This window comes from Pantherophis guttatus, chromosome 2 (assembly GCF_059756535.1).
Source record: "Pantherophis guttatus breed Tessera chromosome 2, ASM5975653v1, whole genome shotgun sequence".
In the NCBI taxonomy this organism is placed as follows: domain Eukaryota; kingdom Metazoa; phylum Chordata; class Lepidosauria; order Squamata; family Colubridae; genus Pantherophis; species Pantherophis guttatus.
Window position 1 is genome coordinate 197935648 of NC_142064.1, and position 26057 is coordinate 197961704.

The 26057-nt window shown below is 41.5% G+C and overlaps 1 protein-coding gene across 1 annotated transcript in view; it reads left to right on the forward strand.

Moving 5' to 3' along the window:
* The window catches only part of NDST1 (N-deacetylase and N-sulfotransferase 1), a 103493-nt gene that overhangs the window by 46974 nt on the left and 30462 nt on the right, over positions 1-26057 (forward strand). The window contains exons 2-3 of the mRNA XM_034402344.3: positions 21183-22009; positions 25335-25817. Of these exons, the coding sequence (XP_034258235.1) occupies positions 21503-22009; positions 25335-25817 (990 nt within the window). The 5' untranslated portion in view covers positions 21183-21502. The remainder of the gene's footprint in view (positions 1-21182; positions 22010-25334; positions 25818-26057) is intronic.

Consider the following 26057-nt stretch of genomic DNA (forward strand, 5'->3'; position numbering starts at 1 on the left):
TGGTTAGATTTTGCCGCTTTTATCGCCACTAGGTAGGTCTTGATATAAGACCTCACCTGTGTCCGATCGGAATCAGAATGACTAGTCCTCCAAATGCTCTCTAGGCATCTTTTCCGACGCTTCATCTCTCTCAGCTCCTCAGAGAACCAAGGAGCCAATTGAGATCGGCATCGGGTCAGAGGCCGCAAAGGCACGACACGATCCAAAGCTCCGGTGGCCGCACTCTCCCAGGCAGCCACCAGCTCTTCAGTCGAGTCGTGTGTCAGAGTCTCAGGAAACGGCCCAAGCTCCGTCAGGAACCTTTCTGGATCCATCAGGCGCCTGGGACGGAACCATTTAGTCGGTTCCGTCTCCCTGCGGCAGGGGGAAGCAGTAGGAAAGTCCAAGTGAAGGAGCGAATGATCTGTCCATGACAAGGGTTTAATGTCTAAGTCCCCTCTACCAAGGTCATTCAACCACTGACCAGAGGTGAAAATCAAGTCCAGAGTGGCTATCCAATCTCTGCTTGAAGTCTCCAGAGAACGAAATGGGACAACTTGCCATGGCCAACTTGGTACAGGACAACTTGTGGGACAATTTAACAATTCTATTTAATTATTTAAAATAAATAAATAAATATTTTAATTTTTGCCATTCACATTTCATTCTGTCCCTCCTTTTGCATCCTTCTATTCCATTCCACTATTTCTTTAATATTAGTGTAACTCTTTTCCTGCTGCGAGTTGTCCTGCGGTGAGTTGGCCTGCAGTGAATTGGCCCCGTGGCAAGTTAGCTATGGCGAGTTAGCTGTGGCGAGTTGGCAGTGGCAAATTGTCATAGACCCCCAGAGAAGTAGGCTTGGCCCACTGTCAAACTGCTCTTGCCTTTTAGAGAATTTTCTTAATGCACAACAAAAATATGTATTCTTATAACGAAATACCGTTATTCCATATACTACTGTTAGGGACAACTCATAATCTGCTTGAAAGTTGCTATCATATCACCCCTACTCAATCAAGCTGCATTGTAATTGAAGACTTCAAGGTGAAGCAAAAATGGGCCTTCCAGTTTAAAAGAAGTCCTGTATTGTAATACCTGGTGAAATTCTATTAAAATATCTATTATCCGGGATTTAGTCCCGGATGAAAGTGTTGATGCGGCATGTATTGCAAAGACTTGGCTGAGAGATGAAGGGAGAGATAATTTACTTCTCTGTCTTTATTGTTGATTCCATAGAGCAGGCCAGTGAGGCTTTTAATTATTTAATTTTATGCCTATAAAATTGGAGAAAGAGAATACAAAACACACACATAAACTACAAACAAAACAAAATTGATAGTAAGAAGTAAAAGTTTACATTTATGCATACTTACATACATACAGTAACCGTTCAGGTTTGAAGAAGGCATGCTGTTGAGCAATTCTTCTGTGGACATGGAGATCGTTTGTCTAGAAGTGCAGAGTCTAGCACAATTGGGGAACTGGAAGTCCATTGCTGTAATAATTGTGAGTATTATCCTGGGCACTAGTCATGGTTTTCTAAGAGTTTTGGGGAGCATGTGTCTTCAAAGCCGGTGAAGTCTTCATAAAATGGCAAGTTTTGTCAGCAGCTGCAGCTTCTAATTCCTTTTGCTAGATGTCACAGGGGCACAGGGACCGTTACGCACGGTCACTCATGCCCTCGTCACCTCCCGCCTGGACTATTGTAATGCTCTCTACATGGGGCTCCCCTTGAGGAGCACCCGGAGGCTCCAACTGGCGCAGAGTGCGGCCGCGCGGGTGGTAATGGGAGCGACATGGCGCTCCCATGTAACACCTCTCCTGCGCGAGCTGCACTGGCTCCCGGTGGTCTTCCGGGTGCGCTTCAAGGTTTTGGTTACCACCTTTAAAGCGCTCCATGGCTTAGGGCCTGGTTATTTACGGGACCGCCTACTACCACCAATAGCCTCCCACCGGCCAGTACGCTCTCATAGAGAGGGACTCCTCCGGGTGCCGACAGCCAAACAGTGTCGACTGGTGGCCCCTAGGGGGAGAGCCTTCTCTGTGGGGGCACCTACCATCTGGAATGAGCTCCCCCCGGAGATACGGAGGATCCCGGATCTGCGCTCCTTCCGCCGTGCTGTGAAGACCTTTTTATTCCATCAAGCGGGCTTGGCCTGATCTCTTCCCTTTTTCAATATGTAAATTTTAATCTGTTTTTAAATTATTGGGGTATATTAATTTGTCTGGGCCAGAAAGTTTAATTTGATTTTATCGGGTTTTTAAATTTTGTGTATTTATGTATTTTATTGTTGGCTGTTCACCGCCCGAGTCCTTCGGGAGTAGGGCGGTATACAAATCAAATAAATAAATAAATAATAAATAAATAAATAGGATTCTTTCACAGCATCTTTGCAGAGCTTGCATGGTTGACCTTGAGGTCTCTTCCCAGACTCCAGTACATCTAGTGCAGTGATGGCGAATCTGTTAGGCACAGAGTACCCAAACCAGAAGGTGCGCACAGGCCAGAGCACCGGAAACCGAACGGCCAGCTGACTGACCTGGGGCGATGGTGCACATGCCCCCAGAAAGGGCTCTGCATGCCAGAGGTTCGCCATCACGGCTCTAGTTCAACTGGCGAGGCATACAGTGGTCATCCATTCTGATGGCGTGTCCCATCCATTTAATCTGGGCTCTGATATTCAGAGATTCAATGCTGGCAGACTCTGCCCTCCAGTTTCTGGTACCATCTTGACAATATGCCAATAATATGACAATAAATGCCAAGGATGGAGCAGGGAGCCCACATGCAAATTTTCTCTAGCTGTTTGATAGGATAGGATAGGATAGGATAATTTTATTTCTATACCATCCCTCTCCCGAAGGACTCGGGGCGGTGTACAGCCAGGTAAAAACACAATACAAATATCACAATTTAAATTTAAAAAATTATTAAAAGTATTACATTTAAGGCCAATTTGCTAAAAAAACCCAAAATTTAAGAATTCCGAATTTAAAACTCAATTATGAAGCTAGCCCTGCCTGTCGGAAGAGCAGGGTCTTAAGAGCACAGCGGAAAACTCCGAGGTCAGAGATCTTGCGTATGTCCGGGGGGCAGTTCATTCCAAAGGGCAGGGGCTCCCACAGAGGAGGCTCTCCCCCTGGGTGTCGCCAGCTGACATAATTTGGCCGACGGCACCCTGAGGAGTCCCTCTCTGTGGGAGCGAACTGGTCGGTGGGAGGCTATCGGTGGCAGAAGGCGGTCTCGTAGGTACCCTGGTCCTGAGCCATGGAGCGCTTTAAAGGTGGTAACCAACACCTTGAATTGCACCCGGAAGACCACTGGGAGCCAGTGCAGCTCGCGCAGGAGAGGTGTTACATGGGCGCAACAAGTTGCACCCATAATTACCCGTGCAGCCGCATTCTGGACGGAACATTGATGTATGTTCCATACAAAATCCATGACTTGTATCCATTTAAGATGGAAGGAATGACCACAGCTCTGTAGACTTTTAGTTTTGCAGAGATATGGATGTTGTGTTGATTGAGAACTCTAGTATGCAGCTGCTCCAGTGTCTGACTGGACTTGCTGATCGTGGAGTAAATTTCTTTGTCCAAGGACCCATCACTTAGCATGCATGCATGCATGCATACATACATACATACATACATACATACATACATACATACTGTACTTAAGCTACATACAATTTAGGGGCCCAACTCTCAATGACTCTGCATAGCTTACAGTTAAAAGCAAGAAAAAAGATACAAAACTCCAAAAGAAATCACGAGTGACCTAAGACAAACCTGCAAACAAAACACCTCATTCCAATGCAGGTTCAACTATCACTCTGCCCTAAAGCCTGGGAGAATAGCCAATCTTTAATAGTTTCCTGAACATCATCCGGGTGGGAGCCTTGTTGATTACTGAAGGGGAGATATGAAATGATAGTGATTTCAATTTTTATTTTAATTGTATTGGATGACAACAATATTTTATATTTGGTATTTTATTATTATAAGCCAACTTATGGTAAACTTGTATGCAGAGAAAGGCAAAGTATGCATTTAATAATAATTTGACTCTCTCTCTGGGATTCCCTTTGACATATGGTCAGTGGTTGACTCAGAAGGAGAAATGGGTGAACATACACTGAAAGAGCTCCATCCCTCCCTCCCCTCCTCTCCTCTCCCCTCGGCATTACAAATTGCCTAAGGCAGAGATACAGTCAGTATTCCTGGCAAGACAACAGGAGTTCTCTAACTGAGGAGCAGATGCCAAAAGGATTCCCAACCCTGTACTTCACTTTACAAGCTTCTGAGGTATTCTCAAGTGAGAGATTATTCGATCCAACAGTGCCTTTCCCACAGTTTCTCCTTTAATTTGATTTTCAGGGAATAGAGACACTAAACCAAGCTGCTAACCACACTCCAGCTGTAGCCAACATACTCTGTTTGCTCCCAAAAGAAACAGTGGTACTACTACACATAGCAGCTCTATCCTGTAAGTCAATAGTATGCAAGGATGGGAGGGGATTTCCTGTCAAAGTGGATGACTAGGTAGCCAAAACAACACTAATGTGCTACTAACACTAATGTGCTATGTGTGTCACTTTGAGCAATAGCAGCAATTCAGTTATGGCCAAGGCCTATGAATTGCAGATGAATTTCCTGTATCCTGAGATTTCAGCACTGGTAATGTTAGCCTAAAGAAATTGGTGATGGCCTTTGTGAGTTATGGCTGATTCTTCTATGGATACCATCCAGTTTTATACTAGAGCCTTGAGTATAGTAATTATCTGGGGCAGAGCTGTCAAATTCCCAGCCCGCGGGCCGATGCGTCACATGCTAGCCACGCCCACGCCTGGTTTAGCGAAGGAGGAAAAAGTCCAGATACGCCATGTGGACATTGCCGTGACAATGTGAGTCTGACACCCCTGATCTAGGGGGATAGTTGGCAGATCCCTAGAATTGCTTCCAAACCTTGTATGTGGAAGAAGCCATATAGGACACACCAGGCACCCAGATTCTTGTAGTTCTGTGCTCTAGATTCATCAGTAGAGGAGGGGCAAGTCAGTCTAGTTTTTAGGTAAGAAAAGGTCTGCTGAATCAAGCTAAGGGTCATTTTAATCCGAAATGTAGTTTCTCACAATGTGCAACTTGGTCTAAGGTGCTTACAAGCAGAAGATGGAGACCTGCCTATCTATTGTTGAACCTCTATAATTGGTATTCCAACATACATGTCCCGTCAGTCCCTTGGAAATAACCATAGATAGACCTGTCATCCATGAATGTATCCAGTCTACTGCTAAGCCCTTCAAGTTAGTGAACTTGAACATTACAACATCATACAGCAGTAAATCCCACTAGTTAAATATGCATTACCCTCAGCTTCAGCTTGCTGATTTGAATATTATATAGTATTACTTTGAAAATAAATAAAAAACCACAATCCATGTGGTCCTTGATTAACAATGGCAACTTAGATTGCCATTTATAAGTAGCATGGTCACATGACTTTGCATTTTATGACCACTGCACCATGGCAGCTCCAATCCCAATTGCGGTTATTAACTAAGGACTAACTGTAGAGTTACTTTTTTGAGGTTTAGTCAAGAGTAGATCCATTGACCTCTGTATTAAAATCAGCAATTGACAGGCCTGTCACAAGCTCTTGATTTCCAAATCTTTCCTTCTGTGATTAAAATATTAGTGTGAAAAAAGTCACTATCTTTATTTCTAATTATGCTTCTAAAATTTCTGTGTTCATTCTTAGATAGAAAACCAACCTTTGTATTTATGCTTGTTTTTCTTTTTTAATAGGGAATTTTTGAATAGCTTGCATTTTGTTTTACACCAACTTGAATTAGGCATACTTGAAAAATTAGTTTTTTTAATGTTTTATTTTATTTAAAGAAATATTAGATTTGAATCCAGCTAGAGTTGTTGAGAACAATCTTTAGTAGAAATTTAAATGCGTATGCCACTTATAATAATGGTTGATTGCACAATGTGTGTATTCATTTGGTGTTAAAATTTCCCATCACCCCCAAACTCTACAGTTTGTTTGGCTAATGTTCTTTTTAGAGACTGCTCAGTCCTGACCTCAGTAGGAAATGTTAAGCATTCTCTACCCCTGGGGATTTTCAAAGGTATATTTCTTTCAGCAGGTGATCTCCTAGATTGTGTGAGAAGAAGAAAAAACAAACTAAAGAAGAAATATTTCCTGAAGCTTAGTGAGTTGGAGGTGACCTGTGTGTGTAGAGAGAATTTGCCTAGAAAGCTATGTTGATTGTAATGCTGTTTGTCAGGGATCTCAGATTAGGAGAGGCTGCATTAAGTACAGAGAGTCAGCCTACAGGCAATTGAGCTGGGACATAGTTGGAAGGTGAGCTTTTCTTGTTTGTATGCCAAATGTGGAGATAATCTCTCCCCAGCCTCCCCCAGTCATTTTGCTTCTACTTTGGGAAACAAAATAAATTTGACTGAATGCTTGGAGGAATTATATCTATTGTCTTTGAAGCTACAAAGATAAGAGATTTCCTGGACTTTAATGTTATAATGCAGGTGGATTTTCTAAACTGGTGACAGGTTCCACCCAAGTCTGTGCTTGGCAATGGATAAAGGGATGGCAAGAGAGGGAGAATATCAAAGGATTGATTGGACTCTGTTGTTGGATAATGAGAACCAAGCCAAAAAGAAAATACCTTAATAGGCATTTCTGAAGCAGCCCTAAACACACATTAAAATGGTGTTGTATCAGAAAGGTTTTCCCCAGTAGCCTATTAAATTGAACTACTTTTGAGTATAGAAAATTGCACCAGATGAAGTTAGATTTTTTTAAAAGCAAAATTGTCTTTTTGTTTTGTGTTTTGTTTTGCTTCCTAATTCTGATTTTATTGCAAATAAACATATCATTCAAATATTTAAGCAATACTTTTTTTCCAGCAATAATTGCAATGAAACCCCTGTGTATTTAAGTTGATTGTTTAAAGCCAATATCAAAGGATACAGAATGAATTAGGATCCTAAGTATTGTGGGAAAAGCAGGAAGGTCTGGAAAAATATTCTAGCAGTAAAAAAAGAATGTTCTGTGATTTAACTGTTGTTGTACAGAATAGTAACAGAAGCTCTTTGGGAGGTAGAGAGGGCTCTGTCTTTTTCTATAGTGTCTCATCCTGCCCCCATATATTGAAAGCTTCCTTACAGTCTGGGGACTCTGGTCTTTGATGTATTTGTTGAAGGATGGATACCCAAAGGACTGAATACTATCAGCTAACATACCAAAGAGTAATTTCTTTTTCATGGAGACTGATAAAAATTAAACAAGATTTTCAGAATAGAGTTGACTCAAGGTTGCCCTCCCAATAATTGAAGCTCCAATCTTGTCAGCAGGAGAGGATAAAAGGTTTTTTTTTAGTAAAAAAAAAAAGTACAAAATTCAAGATAATAAGTTGGTCATTAATAAATTACTGGTTCTGAGAACAGAAAGCACCTTTTCTTAGAGACACACAATTCTAGAATTGTCTCTCTACAAAAATCACAAGTATAAGCATAAATATGGAAATATTATTCTACTGCCTCCAGTGTGCCCTCTTGGGATAATATTTTTAAAATCATAATTACAGATAGAGATTTTTCTAGAAATCTGCTTTATCCTGATAAGTCATCTGTCTGTCTAGCTTGGCATTTCCTATCCTGACTGATAGTTTGCTGGAGTTGGGGCTTCTTCCAGATAAAAACTGAAGCAATTGTTTTATCAGGTCCTATCACCTTTTTTGTATCTGTACCTTGTTATGTTCTATTTGTACAGAAGAAAGGTATAGCCAAGTCAGCAGTGTTCCTGCCACATCTTTTCCCAAACTTTAAGTGTTTATATTTATAACTGATCCCATCAATTGCACCTGTGTGAGCCTGATTAATGGAATTACGATCATGTCCCAATATTGACCAGTTAGTTGCCCGGTTAGACAGCATCTTCTGGAGTAAAGATGTGGAGCTACATGCAGAATCTTGACTACTCAAGGGCCTGAATTATAGCTCTGCAGAAGGCAATAGTTTGCAATGGCCTTTCATCAATCATGCACTATGTTCTTTGCCCTCTATCTCTATTATACATCCTGGGAATAAGTAGAGCCAAAGAATCTTCTAAAATGAAGCAGCTGTGCAGCAGTGATTTTTCTGACTCTACACCACCACTAGTAGATGCCCAGACCAGATGACAAAGCCATATTTTCAGCCCTTCCGGAAGACCAAAAAGATTGGGTCCACTCTGATTTTTTTTTGGGGGGGGGGGATGTTTTAGAGGGTGAGTTTTAGAGAGTCCTGAGAGATGAGGTTCCTTCAGACTCTGCCTGTAATATAAAACTAAACAATTATAGCAAATTTGTTTCCTGATAAATTTTTTAAAAATGGGAACAAGTTTAATTGATTTCCCCAGAGAATTAAGAGTTCTTACTTTCTGACAAAGGGTCTCATTTGATAGCTTAGTCAATTTCACGAAACAATTTATTGGCTCAATTGTTCCTGTTGGTTGGCTGGGGAACCCAAGTGTTAAGAAAAAATAATTCAGGATCCAATCACCAGAGTCAGAGCACAAAGTAGTTCCTATTTTAGTTATTCCCTAAAATATTTACTTTGCTGAATTATGCATGTATACACCGAAAGAATGAAAGAAAGAGCATATTGAATCCCATAATTAAGTAACTAATTGGAGGGTACAAGGCTAAGATAATTCCTTTATTTCAGAAGAAAAGAAAGTTTAGGAAGCCGTTCGTTAAAGCCTTGTGATATCTATAAAGAGAAAGGAAAGGCAGGAACTGTTTCTGAGACATAAGTGCTTTCATTCACATTTTTATAAAAAAGAGATTTGGAGACCAGAACAGCTGGAAAGCACTTTCTTAAAAGAACTTTTTCATGGCAAAAAAATATTCTGCAAATAGAAATACAAGTGAATTGATGGAGAGATATGTAGAATCTGCTCTATACATTCTTACTGCATATCTGTTGTGTATTTTCTTATTCACATTTTCCTATTCCTAATTGTACTGCAACTTTATCATTTCATACCTTTCAGATTTACTGAAAATAGGTGCTAGTTGGAAAATGTGGGACGATTATAAATGAGTAACACAGTAATTTGGAAATTATATAACCCAAGTTTCCCCGAAAATAAGACCATGTCTTATTTTGTTTTGGGCCCCAAAATAAGCACTAGGGCTTATTTTTGAGGGTGTCTTATTTTCTCCCCCATGTATGGGAGACCCACTTCTTCTGCTAATTCGTGGTGGGGCAGGAGACCGTGTGGTGCACCAGTGCTGCTGCTGCGAGGCGGGGGTGTAGCTACCCCATGTGCCCTGCACTGGCTTACCTCAGGACCCCCACAGCCAGGCTACTCATGTCCCAACACCTGCCTTGCCTCATGGTGGCGGCTCTGGCAGCCCCGTCCAGCAGGACTCACATGGCCACTAGCCCATTTCTTCTGCTTCTTTGTGGCTGCAACAGAGCAGGAGACTGAGCAACACACCAGTACCAGTGCCACAAGGCAAGGCAGGTGGTGGTGGTGGTAGAGCTGGCCCACATACCTCACACCAACTTTCCTCAGGGCTCCTGCAGCCAGGCCATCCATGCCCTGACACCTGCCTTATCTCCTGGCCGCAGCACACCACTCAGCCTCCTGCTTCATTGTGGCCATGAGTAAGTAGAAGAAGTGGGCAGGCAGCCATGTGGGCTCCTGCTACACATGGCTGCTGCTGCTGTTGCTGCTGCCGCAAGGCAGGTGTCGGTGCATGGATGGCCTGACTGAGGGGGCCCTGAGGTAAGCCAGTGTGGGGCAGATCCACCACTCCCCACCTCACCTTGTAGCCACGGCACCATGAGCAACCAGGTGAAATGGGCGGGCAGCCGGCTATGCAGGCTCTTAAGTAGGGCTTATTTGGGGAGGGGAGGGCTTATATTAGGCGCATGCATAAAACATGCTGGGGTTTATTTTCAGGATAGGTCTTATTTTAAGGGAAATAGGGTATATATCACAAAGAAGACATTGCTTTTAACAATTAAAAATATTGCTTGGAAGAATTCTCAAGATATGTTTTTGTTCCTCCCTACCTGAAGATCTTGATGACCAAAGTTCAACCACGAATTAAACCTTCTCTGAGAACATGTGAGGTAGACTAGCATCATGCTTACTTATTTTAGCTAATCATCTTAAAATTTTATACTTTAGAAGATATCGCTCCCATATTAATCTAATAACTGACTAATTACAATCTGGCGGATTCTCCTCCTCCTCCTCCTCCTCCTCCTCCTCCTCCTCCTCCTCCTCCTCCTCCTCCTCCTCCTCCTCCTCCTCCTCCTTCTTCTTCTTCTCTAAGCTGTAGCTTGAAGTGCGGAACATCATCAATTCATAGAAATGTCTTTTCATGCTGGAAACTGTTGTGATCTCATATCTTGTGTATGGTTGCATGCTCTTAGATGTGTTTTGTTGAATTCTGTGGGTCAGTGGTAGATGGGAAGGAGCACTAAATAATAGTGGTATGTTGGCAGATGGGCAACTGTTTCCCTTGTTTCAGTTTTCCATGCTGATAAACTTCAAGTCTGCAACACTACTGTACTGAATTAGCGCATGCATATTAGGCATTGACACAAGGTAGTCAAAACCTAAATATGAATGATTGCTTTAGCCAGGATCTACATTCTTAAACTATGAGTGGAATTTAAGGAGGGGAGATTATTTTTTAAACCTCTTTTTGCAATTGATGTAAGCAATAAAAGCAGGAAGAATGACTTTATCAGAGATATTGAAGTTCTCCTACCACCGGTATTTTCTTTTTAATATTTCTTTTCATCCACATAAATATTGCTATGTCAGACAAATATTTCACCAGTGTTATGGTTCGATAAGAAAATACTACAATAGTTTAGCGCTTAAGAGCTATGGTCAGTGAAAGGGAAGCAGCTGTAATTGTATATGACTGTTAAGTAGTATGCTTTGCACGAGTGGTTCAAATTAAAGGTAGATAATAACATACAATCAAAAATGTGTTCAGTTCCATGTGGCTTAGAATTCAATCATATTCAAAGATTCTTCCAGAGAGAATCTCAGTCTGGTGGACTCCCAAAATATTTTAATTCTTCCAGGTATTGATTCAGACCAGCTGGCCAGGGATCTTATAGGGCAAGTAGGATAATGCCCCCCTCTCCTCTCTTCCTCTATTTGGCCTGTTGGTGTGCCCATCCTTTCCTTGGTTTCCCCTTAGCTGTGCATCATTGGTGTAATGTTTTAATTTATGTGTGGCATACCAACTGACGATTTGCCCCTCCTAAGCCTTCCTGTGTTATCCTGTCCCTTCCCTTAGAGCAGGGGTCACCAACCCTTCAGACCTCAGGGATCACTAAATTTATAATTTAAAATCCCCCGGACCATTAATATGATCTGCCTAATGACCGGCTGGGTGGGCGTGGCTAGGTGTCATGTGACTGGGTGGTCATGGCCAACTCGATGTCACTCGCGTCGAGGGGCACTTCGCCAGCCTCTACTTGCCCCTCCCCTCCCAGCTACTTCTTGCCTGTCCGCCTAGGCTCCTTAGGGCCCCAGCAGGAAGCAGTTGTTGGAGCTAAGCAGCCACCACGAGTAAGAGTTGGCAAAACAGCTGACTCAGTTCAAATTGAATCTGACTGAGAAAGGCTCAGCAGAAGCACCTCACTGAGGACTAGGAGCATAGGCTTTCCAAACAGAGGGAAGACCTGTGGGAGTGCAAGGCCAGGTACCGGCGCCTGCAGGCTCAGCTGGCTGAGATGGTCAGCCAGTTCCAGGCCATGATGCAGTCCCACTGGAACAAGGCCCTCTGGCTCTTTGCCACCAGCGGCACTTCCCTCCAGCCTTCACCCAAAGCCCCGCACCAGGAGGCTGAAGCAGACCCTGAGTTGGAATTTTTGCCCCCCTTTGACCCACACAAAAAGTCTCCAAAGGGGGAGACTTCCTGAAGCAACATAAATGTTCATTGCACGTATCCTGCCCAGGGGCCGTAGTTTGAGGATTTAGTGCAATATAAAAAATGCAAATAAGTTTTCTGAGGACCACCAAAATTTTCTTGTGGACCACCAGTTGGTGATGGCTGCCTTAGAGGTTTTGAGTTGGAAAGGGGAAGACTTGCCCATTGCTGTTACTATTAAAAGATTTGCTGATCGCAGTATATAAACACAACCTTAGAAAGAACCAAATTGAAGTTATTTTACAGTAGTCCAAGAAAACATGCTTCCTATTATTTTTGAGAGTCTATTTTTGCCAGATTTCATTCAACACTTATATATGACTTGTAGGACTTCTATGTAGGTGGGGCTTAAAATGGTTGCTGTATCCTACATGTCTCTATCTCATTTTCAAGCCATCCATGATGGCTGAAGAAAGTTGGGGTTATACTGTCTAGAAGTTGGTTTAACTGAAAAATAAAAACAAAAGCATCCTGGAAGAAGGCAATTATAACAGCAAGCCAATAGAGGTGGAAACCTTTCCCCCAAGGGGAAATAAAACCTAAATGGGCTGCATCTGTCTATCATTTTCTAAAACAAAATTTAGGATCTGTATGAGACATGGCTATATTCTGGAAATTATAAATAATAATGGAAGTCTAATATGCCTTTTTTCTTCCTCCTCCTCCTCCTCCTTTTAGATTGTCAATATTGAGGACTAGTGGAACTTGATGTAAGCCTATGCTTAGATAGTTTTGAGGAAGCTATGAAGTTTATAAACTTCACCTAAACTTCTCCCTCCTTCCCTCTCTCTCTCTTCTCTCTCTCTCTCTCTCTCTCTCTCTCTCTCTCTCTCTCTCTCTCTCTCTCTCTCTCTCCCTCCCTCCCTCCCTCCCTCCCTCCCTCCCTCCCTCCCTCCCTCCCTCTCCTTTCTTTGGGTATCTTTGAGTTACTTGGGTTGAGTTATTTTGTTCTTGACCTTTGAGTCACTAGCTCCTAAAAAGAAATGTGCTAAATTCAAAAGAATGCATCATTTAGCCTCTGACCAAGTGGAATAGAATTTCTGCTTCTTCCATCCTCTGTTTTATTTTGTTTGTTTTTTTCCTAATGGGAAGGAAGGAAGGGCAAGGAGATATTTAGGGTGATTGTGATGGAGAGGACTCGTGATTAAAAGAAAAGTCATCAGTGCCTTGTGCTCCCAGTTTCTTAGGGCTCACTGATGATTAAAGAAGCAGAGGTGATATTTCCCTGTCAGTCACCGTTGCCTCGCTGCCTTTCCTTCCATGCATTGCCATTAAATCTGTTGGCTGTCAGTTCTCTGGATGTAGCCATGGGAACTCTGATGTCACTAATGAGAGCTTGTGACTTTTCTTCTGTGCAGGAAGGAACGGGAGGACTAGTGAAGGCAGGAGGTGCTTGGACGGTGCAATGTGAAGGATTGAAAATGGCAGAGAACAAAAGAAAACCATCTTATGGCTCTAAGGTGGAATTCTTGATTAAATAGTTTTTTTCTTGCGCCCGCTGCCTTCCGTACCCTGTACATATCACAAGTGTGCATTTTCCCAACAAAAGAAAAGTGCTGAGGTGTGCTCTGTGGATGGAGAGGAAAAAGGAAATGTAATGGTTAACGTCTAGTAAGCACTTTGGGAGATTAAAAGGGCTGTTTGGAGCTTTAGCAAAGGAAGTGGTTGAAACTGTGGCAGTGCTCTTGTCATTCCAAGCGATTGCCTCTGGGAAAATTACTGATTGACAAAGGAAGATGCTGAGTTCAGTGTAGGGGAACAAAATGCTGTTCTGCTCAGCGGCTGCAAGGAAACATCTTTCTCGGAAGTCCTAACATTCTTCTTCTTGTCTATTCTTGATCTATGTAAAATCTTTTTTAGAGCCTGCTGCTTTCTGTACAGACATCAGTGTGTGTGTATGTGTGTGTGTGTGTGTGTGTGTGTGTGTGTGGTGTATGCCTTCAGGCCAGTGTTGACTTCTGGAAACTGCCTGGGCAAGTCCCTGCTGTTTTCTTACTGAGGTTTTGGAAGTGATTTGCCATTGTCTGCTTCCTAGAGCTGAGAGAGAGTAACTGGCCGAGGGTCATCCATGGGCTTTGTGCCAAAGACAGGACTTGAACTCATGGCCTTCCAACTTCTAACTTTATCCTTTATGTGCCTCAACACCTGGGTCTTTATATAGAATGACCTGTATCATATTAGGTGTGCATGTATTGTGTGTGTTATATGTTCTTCTTTTTTTGAAAAAGAAAGGTGGCCGCACAAGAAGCCCATTTCATTACTATATCTTTGATTTCTGGATTTTACTCCAGGAAGAAAATGGAATAAACTTTTTAAAAAATCAAAGGTATAGTAGTTCTAACTTATAGCTTGTTTGTATATGTAATCTGTATGTAAGGCCATTATCCCTTTATCTCAGATAGGGACAAAAATAACTGGATTAAGTTAGGTATAATCTCATTTCATTAAAATCATCTTGCTTTAATAATGTTATTTTAAAAATTATTTTAGATAATTGGCCTTTGCAGCATGGTATAAGCAAATGCACTTAAGTGCTGAAAAACATCAGAATCGTCAAATTCACGTTTGACCATGAATTTGGTAAGGTGTAACCAGAGGCTAATTTAACTATAGCCTCGGCTATAGCCATTAGAAAAGCCTTCACTGAATAGCTGGAGACTCACGCTGGCATTTATTAATATTCTTGCTTTCCCTGCTAAGATGTCAAGGTGAGAAACGGCAGGCCATCAACTGCTGCTCAGCCTCAATTCAAAGGCTGCTGCTGGCGACCTAGATGTCTCTGTTCTAGCTTTCAGCAAGGCTTAAAAGCTCCAGCTTGGAAGATGGAAGAGTTGAAGAATGTTTAAAGCACTTGCAAGTGATGAAAGGAATGCAGATAGATAGAACAAATAGTGACTGGCAGGCCTTGTGAACATTTCCTAAAACCTACATAAGGCAGAAGTTGATGTGCGTCAGGTGTATGAGAGCAAAACCCATGAGATAGGGTGTAATTTGATTGGAGATCTTGAGGGTCATCATCTTAGCTAAGGTTTACTGAATTCTAGTGCTTTTCCTATGGTGCATTGGTGGTGACAGATCTTGCTACCTTTTCCATGGTGGTTCTGGCTCATGATTTTCTATCAGAATTGTTGCACCATGTGCTCCTTGCTAGTTTGTGTCGGTACCCTGTTCTATTTTTCAAATTAAGATTATTTGCATTTGGACAAAGCCTTTCCTGCCTGGAAAACTATATGGAAAAGTCTAGAGGAGCTACCAGGAGTTGAATTTGGCCTGATGGAAATTTTACTGTTCGGTTATATCTAAAAGAGACAAGCAATATTTTGTTTCAGCTCGTTTGTTAGTTAAGTTTGAATCTCATTCTTTCTTTAGAAACTCGGTTTAAAATATTTGCAATGCTTGCCTACCAATTTTATCCTCACTGTGGTTTTATACTGCAGGTTATTGGAGTGACAGTGACGGAGTGACCTCAAATGATCACTGAAATTCATAGATCTGAACCTAGATGTATTTATTTGATCAATTAATATTCACTTCAACCCACAAATTTTACCGCTCTGGGAGGTTAATATAGGTTTGCAAACCAGGCCAACATCAACAAGATTTTAAAAACACACACAAAGACAGTGTAACTGTAGCCAGCCAATATTTGTGGGAGTTCCTGCTCCCTACAGATGGACTCATCCACCGTCCCGGTCCAGTTCTTGGGGCAAAAACCAGTTCTTTAAGACTTCAAAAAAAGTCAGTAGATTAAAGGCCATTTGAATCTTACAGGGTAAGCTGTTCCAGTGGCTGATGCTGCAACAGAGAAAGCATGCCTTCTGGCTCTGCCAGATGATACTTTCCTACAGAGGGGACCTAGAACATCTTACTCATTTGGATCTCTTGGGGTAGGCAAACTCGGTTGGAGATTGGCAGTCGTGCAACTAACCCAGCCCTGTACCATAAAGGTGTAATCAGGATCATGAATTGTTCCCAGAAGCCTACTGGGAAACAGCAACAACATAGAACCCTTCTTGTGTATTCTCATCAGAGCAAATGATCACAAATTTTAAAAATAAGTCTATCAAAAGACAACCCACACCAACCAAGTGCTCTGTTACCAAAGTAACAAGCCAATCTCCCACAAGAGGAGCTGTGTAAGAACATTGTTCAGATGAGTACAAACACACTGCAGCAAGCCAGAACACCAGGAAAAAAGGAAACCAATTGCCTATATAAAATGGGATACCCACGCAACAACATCCCTGACCATGCAATCACTACAGCACAACCAACACAAGCTAGGAAAAGGATAACATTGGCACACATTAAAAACAACTTAGAAACAACCAATAGACCATTACAACCATACAGTGTCAAAGTAGCACAGAAACCAACTAAGGTCCTCCAAAACATCGTAAGTAAACCAAAAGTCCTAGTTGTCTAAGAAGAAAAAACAGGAATGATCTACAACATATAGTGTAAAGACTGGAAAAATTAAACCTCGGACCACACATTTTCTGAATAGTTTTTATCCCAAAGCTATAATTGCACTCAACAATGAACTAAAGGGCCACCATCAGTGAGCTGTTGGACAGCATTACTTGGTCTGTTGTGTGGATGTTTGGGTGGTTTAGGGGCGGGGAATTTGTGGTGGGTGGGGGTGTGTTTGGGGATTGTTATGTGTGTTCGGCCTAGTCTTTGGGTGTTAAGTGAATTTCGTTGTATGGGTATACTGTGTATATACGTACAATGGCAATATAATTATTATTATGCTAGTTATAAGAGCCAGTTTGATCTATTGGTTAAGGTACCAGGCTAGAAACCAGCCATAGTCTCGCCTTACCATGAAAGCTAGCTGGGTGATTTTGGGCCAGTCACTCACTCTCAGTGCAACCCATTTCACAAGGCGGTTGTGGGGAAAAATAGAAGGAAGAAGGAATAGAAGAAGCAGGATTCAATTTGAGTGAGTCACCGAAGTGAGTGAGAGACCAAAGGTTTATTCCTTCAAGCTTTCGGGCTCGTGTTGGAACCCATCCTCAGGGAAATTCTCTCTCTCCAGAATGTTTGCACACATTCACATATTCTGGAGAGAGAGAGAGAGAGAAAGAGAAGTTCCCTGAGGATGGGCTACACTGGGACCAGTTGGTCCCAGTGACCAACTCATATATTGAATCCTGCAATATTGTCGTCCTGGTTAGGTTAGGTTTAGGTTTAGGTTTATTAAATTTGTATACCACCCTTCTCCCGAAGCACTCAGGGCGGTGAACAGCCAAAATTAAAATACATACAATATAAAAATTAAGATGAATTAAAACAGAATTAAATCAAATTGGCTTCCCAAAAGTTTAAAACCCTTTGCCCATAAAATAACCCATTAAAATTTTAAGCCAGCCCGGCTTGCTGAAATAAGAAGGTCTTCAAAACTCGACAGAAAGTACGAAGGTCCGGGATCAGTCATATTCCTGGGGGTAGCTCGTTCCAGAGGGCGGGTGCCCCCACAGAGAAGACTCTCCCCCTGGGGGTCGTCAGTCGACATTGCTTGGCTGACGGCACCCTGAGGAGACCCTCTCTGTGGGAGCAGATTGGCCGGTGGGAGGTTATCGGTGCCAGAAGTATATTGTCCTCCTGGGACATGTATATTTGCCTTCGTGAGTATTAGGTATGTTTATAATCTTGAGTTATTTATAAAAATAACAATGTTAGATAAAAAATACAAATAAAGAACACCAACCAGCAGTCAGAAGACACCATGCCTTAATCTCACAACACATGAACACAGGAACTGTTCAGCTGGAACTGAAGTTCACAGTGTGAGCTTCAAGCTACGGAATTCCTGGAAGCTTGGCATTCTGACAATCAGCTATCAATAGACACTCAAAAATAAACCACATTTACACCATACAAAAGAGTCAATAAAAATGCTAAAAAGGAGACAAAAAGGCCAGAACATATCCTCTCCAGAAGCCAACATCAATGCGAGGATTAATATCAGGTAATCAAGCAAGAAACAGTACCCTAATCAAGAAACTATATATGTAGACCTTGACTTGCAACTATTCATTTAGCAACTGTTTGAAATTAATGACGGTGCCAAGAAAAGTGACTTACAACCAATTGTCATAGTGACCTTGATGGTCACATGATTAAAATTCAGGCACTTGGCAACTGATATGAATTTACAATGGTTAAAGCATTTTGGGGATTATGTGATCACCATTTGTGATCTTCTCAGGTTTCCAATAAGAGTCGGGGGGGGGGGAACCAAATTCACTTAATGACAGTGGCAAAATAGTCATAAAATCAGGTGTGACTCACTTAACAATTGCATTTCTTAGCAGTAGAAGTTCTGATCCCAACCGTGCTTGTAAATTGAGGACTACCTGTACCACAGAGAAAACCATACTTACATCAAAAGTGGGAGGGCAAGCTACTGTAGCAAACCCCACACTCACTCACACTGATAATGTTACCTAATTGGGTAATGAAACGTCTTCAAGCAAACAACCAAGCTCAGAGAGCACCAAGGACTGTATACTCCTGTTTATTGAAAAAAATGGATTTGTATATAGCCCTTCTGGTTATGATTGCCATCTGCTCTTTAAGTAGGAGATATGAGTCTAGGAGTTGGATAGATGGAACTAGGGATGTTCTCCCTCTTATGATACTCTTGATGTCTGAGATTATCCTACACTAAACTTTGTTTCAATGTTTTTCACCTTTTCATTTTATAAAAAAATGTGGATCGCATTAGGGTAGTTACTTGGCAGGCTGTCTTTGTTGGCCAGCCAGATTAAAATGTTCTACTAGTAGCACTCACGTATCAGGGATATAAATGTCATGCCTAACTGATCTGTCTGATTGTCCAGTCTGTGTAGAGAAAGAGCTGTTGTCCAGCATACTGGAAAAGCTCTTTAGATTCCGAGTAGTGTCTTTCTGTGAACTGATGGAGCATCTATCTACCCTAGGGAGCTTTAGCTTGTGGGAAAACGATAATTGTGATTCATTCTTCGTGATTTAAAAAGTCTGAGTAATGTCTGATTAAGATTTAATGAAGAGTAGAATACAAGACTGAGCACTTCACAACCACATTTTGGAAATTTTGCCAGATGTCTCAACTTGCAACTGTGAATGGGGGGGGGGAAGGGGGGCTTTGTCCTCAGCTGTAATAATTAAGTGTCACTAAAAAAAACCAGTAAGGAAAAAATATTGTGGCTATTAAACTTCAACCTTAATGGTTAAACTAAACATAATGGCTTAACCTACAGTATCTGCATTTAGTGAGCCATAGCTTGGAAATAAAAAAATTCTGCAGCTGCAGGGATTGATCTTTTTCAGATCAAGCAGATATGAAGAAAGTGAAATGTATCCTTTCTTTTCCCACCTACCCCCAAGCACTGCTATTTGCATTGCAAGGAAATTCATAATCTGTAACAGTGGGGATTTTCTTCCTGGTGCTAATATTAAATGCAGATTTTTTTTTCTCCTAGGATAAGAGCAGAGGCACAGAAGAATATGTTTCATGTCATATACCTGCTGTGCTCTGGATTATTATCAGTCTCAAACCAAAGATAGATTTAACTTTATGTCTCATTTAGTCCTAAATGAAAATTCAGATGGATGTTCAAAGATTGGCTTTTACTGAATAAGAATACTGTGTGGAATTGTCATGATCTAACATGCTCCACACATTAGGGATACATTTGCTAGCTGGTACTATTATTTTGTCCATTCTTTGCATCCCTGGAAGCAGGAATGCCAAAAGTTACCTCTATGGGAGTAGTAATACTGTGATTAAAGAAAATTTGAACGTGCACATATATGATAATTGATCTAGCTGTGAGCTGACTGGCATTATAGTATGCAAGTCAAATCTGTTCGCCATTGTGGGCAGTACGACCATACCTATGTGAAATGCTTTCTATACAAGGTAGTTGTTTCCTCACTCCTGTCGCCTTTATTTGGCATTGGGTTAATTTGCACCCGGCTCAGCTTGGGTCCTTGGAAAGATCACTTCCCAAATATTCTTTTAAGCTTCGTAAGATTACTTGTTGACTGAGAAACTGGAAAACTTAATGCACTGATCCGCAGTGAGAGAATAAAGAAAGCGGGTTTGCCTTTCAAAACTGGGATGGGGGAAATACACATTTTCTCTTTACCTCTCTATGCTTTCCTTCTTGTGTTGATGTGTGCTTTGAAGGTGTTCTAAGATACAGGTAAAATGCCCCAACCATTTGCATTGAATAATGTTCTCTTCTTTGGGAGTGTAGCCTTGGAATGGCTCTTTCAGTGACTAGGAGAACATTTGTAATTGTTTCATGTTTTTGTTCCACGAGTGAAAGCTGGGCTGAGGGCCCCCTCTGGCCTTTCCAAGCATACAAAGCAATGGCAGCATTTCTTACAGTCCTCTACACTGTCAAAGTATTAAAGGCTTCTTGTGGTGTGTTGGCAAGTGATTGACACTAAGCTGAAGCAGGTGCAGAGAGTGTGGCGGCTACCTCAAAGCTACGTGGGAGTGATCAGCAAGACTGGGAAAACAAACTATGGGTCCTGTCTAAGACTGTTGCGTGTATGGTTCTCTGAAGGGCAGCTGGCTTTTTTTAAATCGATGCCCTGAGATTGAATTGAGGGTGGGGTTACTGCAATCTTACATTTATAGTTTCTCTATAAAGCTCGTTGAACATGGTTGAAGTTAGTCTATTATTCTCTTTCTCCCTTCTGCAGATTAAGGCCTCGGAAAGTTCCAGTTTGCATATATATATTTTTTATGCACGAGCCTGCATTTTATCTTCCTTAGCTATTTCTCTGACTCCTTCCTTGTGCTATTTATGTGGGCTTAAATAGCCTGGGAAACTTTTTTTTAAAAAAAGAAGAAAGAATGCAAAGAGTTGAATACTCTGTGGAAAAAAAAAGAGCATCCCTAATCATCCACCCACTGGCATATTCTGCTCTCCCAAAGAATTGGCTTAACAAGTCCAGCTTTTATTATGCAATAGTGGCAAAAGGTTCACTGCATGGTACATGATAAGGAATAATAATTAAGAAAAAAAAAAACAAAAGGAAAAAACACTTATCTATGGGTATAGTGAATTTTCTCCCACTCCAGCTGCAAGAGAAGCCAAGTAGATGTGAGAGGCCCATAAATTCTCTGTTTGGAAACAAATGTGTTAAGAGGCAGAGCTTCTGAACTGGGAGATGAGGCTTTTCTTCCCCACTGCTAACATTTCCCCCCTTTGCTTCTGTTCACAGACCCAAGGAATCACCATGTGGTCCCGCTTTTTGAGAACAGTTCCTGAAGGCCAAGGCTGTCAGATTTCCATCCTAATAAAACAGTGACGATGAGAAACTGTTGGTATTTTTATCTGAGAAAGGAACTTTGAATGGATTTGCCATGGTGACATGAAAAAGGACCAGGATGGATAATGGACTGTCACAGGGGCAATTCCATACATGTATGGCCTCTTTGTGAAACTATCTCCAGTCTTTCCTGAGCTGAGACCTGGAGGGAGGGAGGGGGGAAGGGTGGGTGGGGTGGGGAAGGAACCTGAAAACTCTTTTCCAAAGCAAGGATGACTTTAGTAAGGATCCGGAGGAGCTTCCGGCAGGTATCTCCTCAAGTGGTGCTCTTCTTGCTCTTTGCCTTCTGCCTGCTCAGTGTTTTTGTCTCCGCATATTATTTATATGGGTGGAAGAGGGGACTGGAACCCTCTGGGGATATCCCGAGCCCAGACTGTGATGAACCGAAGATTGCTCCTTCACGCCTGCTACCAATAAAACCCATCAAAGTGGTAGATTCTTCTCGGACTGACCCCTTGGTCCTTGTGTTTGTGGAAAGCCTTTACTCTCAACTGGGACAAGAGATTGTGGCCATCTTGGAATCTAGTCGTTTCAAATATCTGACAGAGATCGCTCCGGGGAAGGGAGACATGCCTACATTGACTGACAAGGACCGAGGGCGCTTTGCACTTATCATCTATGAGAACATCCTGAAGTATGTGAACCTGGATGCCTGGAACCGTGAGCTCTTGGACAAGTACTGCGTAGAGTACGGTGTAGGCATCATTGGCTTTTTCAAGGTATTTCAAATTTGAGAAAGTGTTTACTGAAATGATGGGAAGAGAAGAAGCGATACACTGACTTCTGGAGATAAGATTTGAGCAACAGTGAAAAGCAGAATAGTATATGTTAACCTATTCCTATTGCACAATGAAGTTATCAAAGGGGAACTATGAAATTTCAGGTTGTAGTTCCCTTTCCTGATTTCTTGTGAGATGATTCTTTGTTAATATTCCCCAAGGTCTATTTGTGCTTCTCTGCAAAAAGAAAGTGAACTGAGTAGCTAAGTATCCTTTATTTTTTTGACATGCAATTTTATTTGTTTGTCTTTACATTTCAAAGGCAGAGAATTGCTTCACACCTGAGATTTTTAAAAGGCCAGAGGCATGCAACACAATATTGTATATCCTAATCAGATATTTATTGTATCTACAAAATGTCCTGAAATTAGTTTATTTCACATTTTATGCATAAAAGTAGACGGTAATACAAAGCCAGTGTAAGAAAGCTTTCTCCTAGCAGATGTCTCCATAGTTGCTGCCTGAATCATTCATCTACTTAGCATGGTTATGGTTGCTGGGAAGAGTGGGAATCTGTGAGTCCAAGAGGACACCTAAATTACTCACTGGTTTGACTAGGGAAGTCACCCCCAGGCAAAATTAAAGATGGAGAGTTTCCAGAACCATGGACCCTAAAAAACCCCACACACTCAATTTTGCCAAGGTTGGGATAAAGTCTGTCCTCCTCTATCCAGACCCTCACAAGCTCCAAGTACTGGGAAAGGAGCTTGATGGCATTACTTGATTAGCAAAGACAGAGATCTACAGATGAGTACCATCAACATACAGATGACCTCCCCTAGCTGCTTCATGTGAATGTTAAATGCAACCCCGAGGTACCCAAAACAGAGGCCTGGAATTGGCCCTAGAGAAAAGAGGCAACCCCCATAACACTGTGAGCTCCATTTCTAGAAGAATATCATGATCAATGGTATCAAAGGCCACTGAAAGGTTAAGGAGATACAAGATAAATGTAGAACCTCTATCTTGGACCCACCAAAAGTTATTGCCAAGCATAACCAATGACATTTTAGTGCTATGGCTTGGATTGAATCCTGACCAGATAATCTTTTTTTTTTTATAAAACCTTCTGGAGTTGTAAGCCAACCATCTTCTCAGTAACCTTTCCCCAAACTTCCAACTGGTTTTGTGTCTAAGGTAGAACTAGATCTCACAATTTCCCAGTTTTTAACCTGGTTGTTAATCAGTACTACATTTGATTTTAACTAAGCTGCTGTGGTGTGGCCTGAGGATCATAATAAAGGTTTTGACCACTATGATTTTTATATATATATATATATATATATATATATATATATATATATATATAAATAATGGCACTGCCCTTGATTCAAAATATTGTAAGAGGAATATATATATCGAAGCAACCTGGTTTTACCCATATATATATATATATATATATATATATATATATATATATATATATATATATATATATATATATGGGTAAAACCAGGTTGCTTCGATATATATATTCCTCTTACAATATTTTGAATCAAGGGCAGTGCCATTATTTATTTTGCATTAGCTTAATGGCAGAGACATGCAGCCAGATGCTATGAGCAGCTCTGGACTCTGTGAGGAATTAAATGAACCATCATAAATTTAAATCCTGACATTTTATAATTCTCAGAGTGCATGAGCACTGGATTCTTGCTCTCTGCAACAAATCTTGAAACAAGTAACCTATTCATTTCTTATTAGGTTGCTTGTGTATGTTCAGAGAAAAATGCCATCTGGAGTTTGAATGCTAGAGAGCAGCTCCCACCCCCACCCCCAGATTTGTTGTTTTGTCATATTCAGTGTCACATGGAAGCGCCTTCAGGATTTCTGTTCTGGGTGCTCTCCTTCCCTTCAGTCTGCTGATATTTAAATTAAAGATAAGTAATGACTTGATTCCATTCTTCCCCTTTTATAACGGACAGCTCAGAGAAGATTTTTTTTAATATGGTGACACTTGTAAAATAATTAGTTTATACAATTAACTAGCCCAACCCACTGCCCAGGGTCGTTGTGGGAAAATAGGAGGGAGACAAAATATTCTGTATGCTTGTCTCCTTGAGCTATATATAATCTGGATTCTTCTCCTAAGAAGAGGTTCATGTTAAAATTGGTAATAAACTGTTCCATATTCCATTGTGAACTGGATCCTCTGGTTGCTGAAATGCATATACTAATGACAGTCTTATGATTTGACTGAAGATAGCAAACATGTTGACTGTTTTAGGAAGCTAATTTATAGCTTAATCAAGAGCAAAGTCTCAATGCTTCTAAAAGAAGGGTCTGGGTGGGATAAGTAAAACGATTTCCACCATATTAAAATTAAACTAAATCAAAATTAAAGTTACAATAGTCTCAAAGGTGCTTTTTCAAAAGGCAACTGGACTTATTTTTCCCTGAGGAAGAGGAAGAAGACGTTTAGCTTCTCATTCAAGAAGCTTCATCGGTTCTGGCAGGATGGTGGGGGACAATGGAAACAAAGGCCACATTCTGGATAGAAAAGACCATTGGCTTGAAAGGGGCACAAGAGGCCATTTATGTTAAGATTGAGCAGCCCTCTCTCAACAGAGGGGGAGGGATAAGACACCACCTATCTCCTGTCTATCATGCAGCAGTTCCAAGAAGATGCCACCCCCATTTGCACTCTGGTCCTCTGTGGCCTCAAGAGCTCTCAGGAAGAGTTCTAACAACCAGATAACTGCAAAGAAATATGAGACACCCTTCCCCCCCCCCAAAAAAAAATCCTGTCAGAAGTAATCCTTCCATTGCCCACACCACCCTGTCAGAACCTAAGAAGCTTCTTGGATGAGAAGCAAAAAGTATTATTCTTCCTCAGAGAAAAAAACAGTCCAATTGCCTTTTGAAAAAGCACCTTTGAGACAACTATGACCTGAATGACTGAAAATATCCACAGACTTAAAGTTACAGTAGTAAAGTCACCCTCCATGCCTGTAATAACTTTCCCTACCAGTTTATATTACAAACAAGAATTCAGCTGCGGCTTCTGGATGTTTGCATGAAAGCTTTTGAATGGGGAAGCTTTTGAATTACACATCTCTGCTCAAAGTGTTTAGTGTCCTTTGGCTTTTTAGTCCTGAAGTTGGACTTGCCAAGCAACTAGGACACATTGTACTTTCTGAAGAATAAAACAGAAAGTTATCTCCCTGACGGTAAGCTGAAATTCTCTTCGCTTGTTCTTGTATTTACTGTCACCTGACAACCTCCGGTCTGAAATTGTCATTCAGTTCATGTGATCTCTTTACAGGCGAACGAGAACAGTTTACTGAGTGCTCAGCTGAAAGGTTTTCCCCTTTTTCTCCACTCCAACCTTGCACTGAAGGATTGCAGCATCAATCCCAAATCACCGCTGCTGTACATCACGCGGCCCAGTGAGGTAGAGAAGGGACTTCTTCCAGGGGAGGACTGGACAGTCTTCCAGTCAAACCATTCCACATATGAACCAGTCCTCCTCGCTAAAACCAAGTCAGCTGAATCCATCCCACACATGAGCATTGATGCCGCACTCCATACCACCGTCGTACAAGACTTGGGACTCCATGATGGCATCCAGAGAGTCCTTTTTGGAAACAATCTCAACTTTTGGCTACACAAACTGGTCTTTGTGGACGCTGTTTCATTCCTGACTGGCAAGAGGCTTTCACTTCCCCTTGACCGTTACATCTTAGTCGACATTGATGATATCTTTGTTGGCAAGGAAGGCACACGGATGAAGGTGGATGATGTCAAGGTAATTGTTCTTAGACCGGCCTATTGCTCTTTGTTTTATGGTTGTGGGTTGATGTGGGGCCTATTGACCCTCGAGTTCATTTCATTAAAGGAAAAGTTTAAATGGGTTTCATTGATGCTCAGATCAGTGACCTAGATCACAGAGTTCTTGTTGCTTGTTCTATCTGCTAGCATACAGTTTGGATTGCAGGTGCCTAAACTGATTTAGCTATAGATGGGTGCATATGCACTAACATAAAAC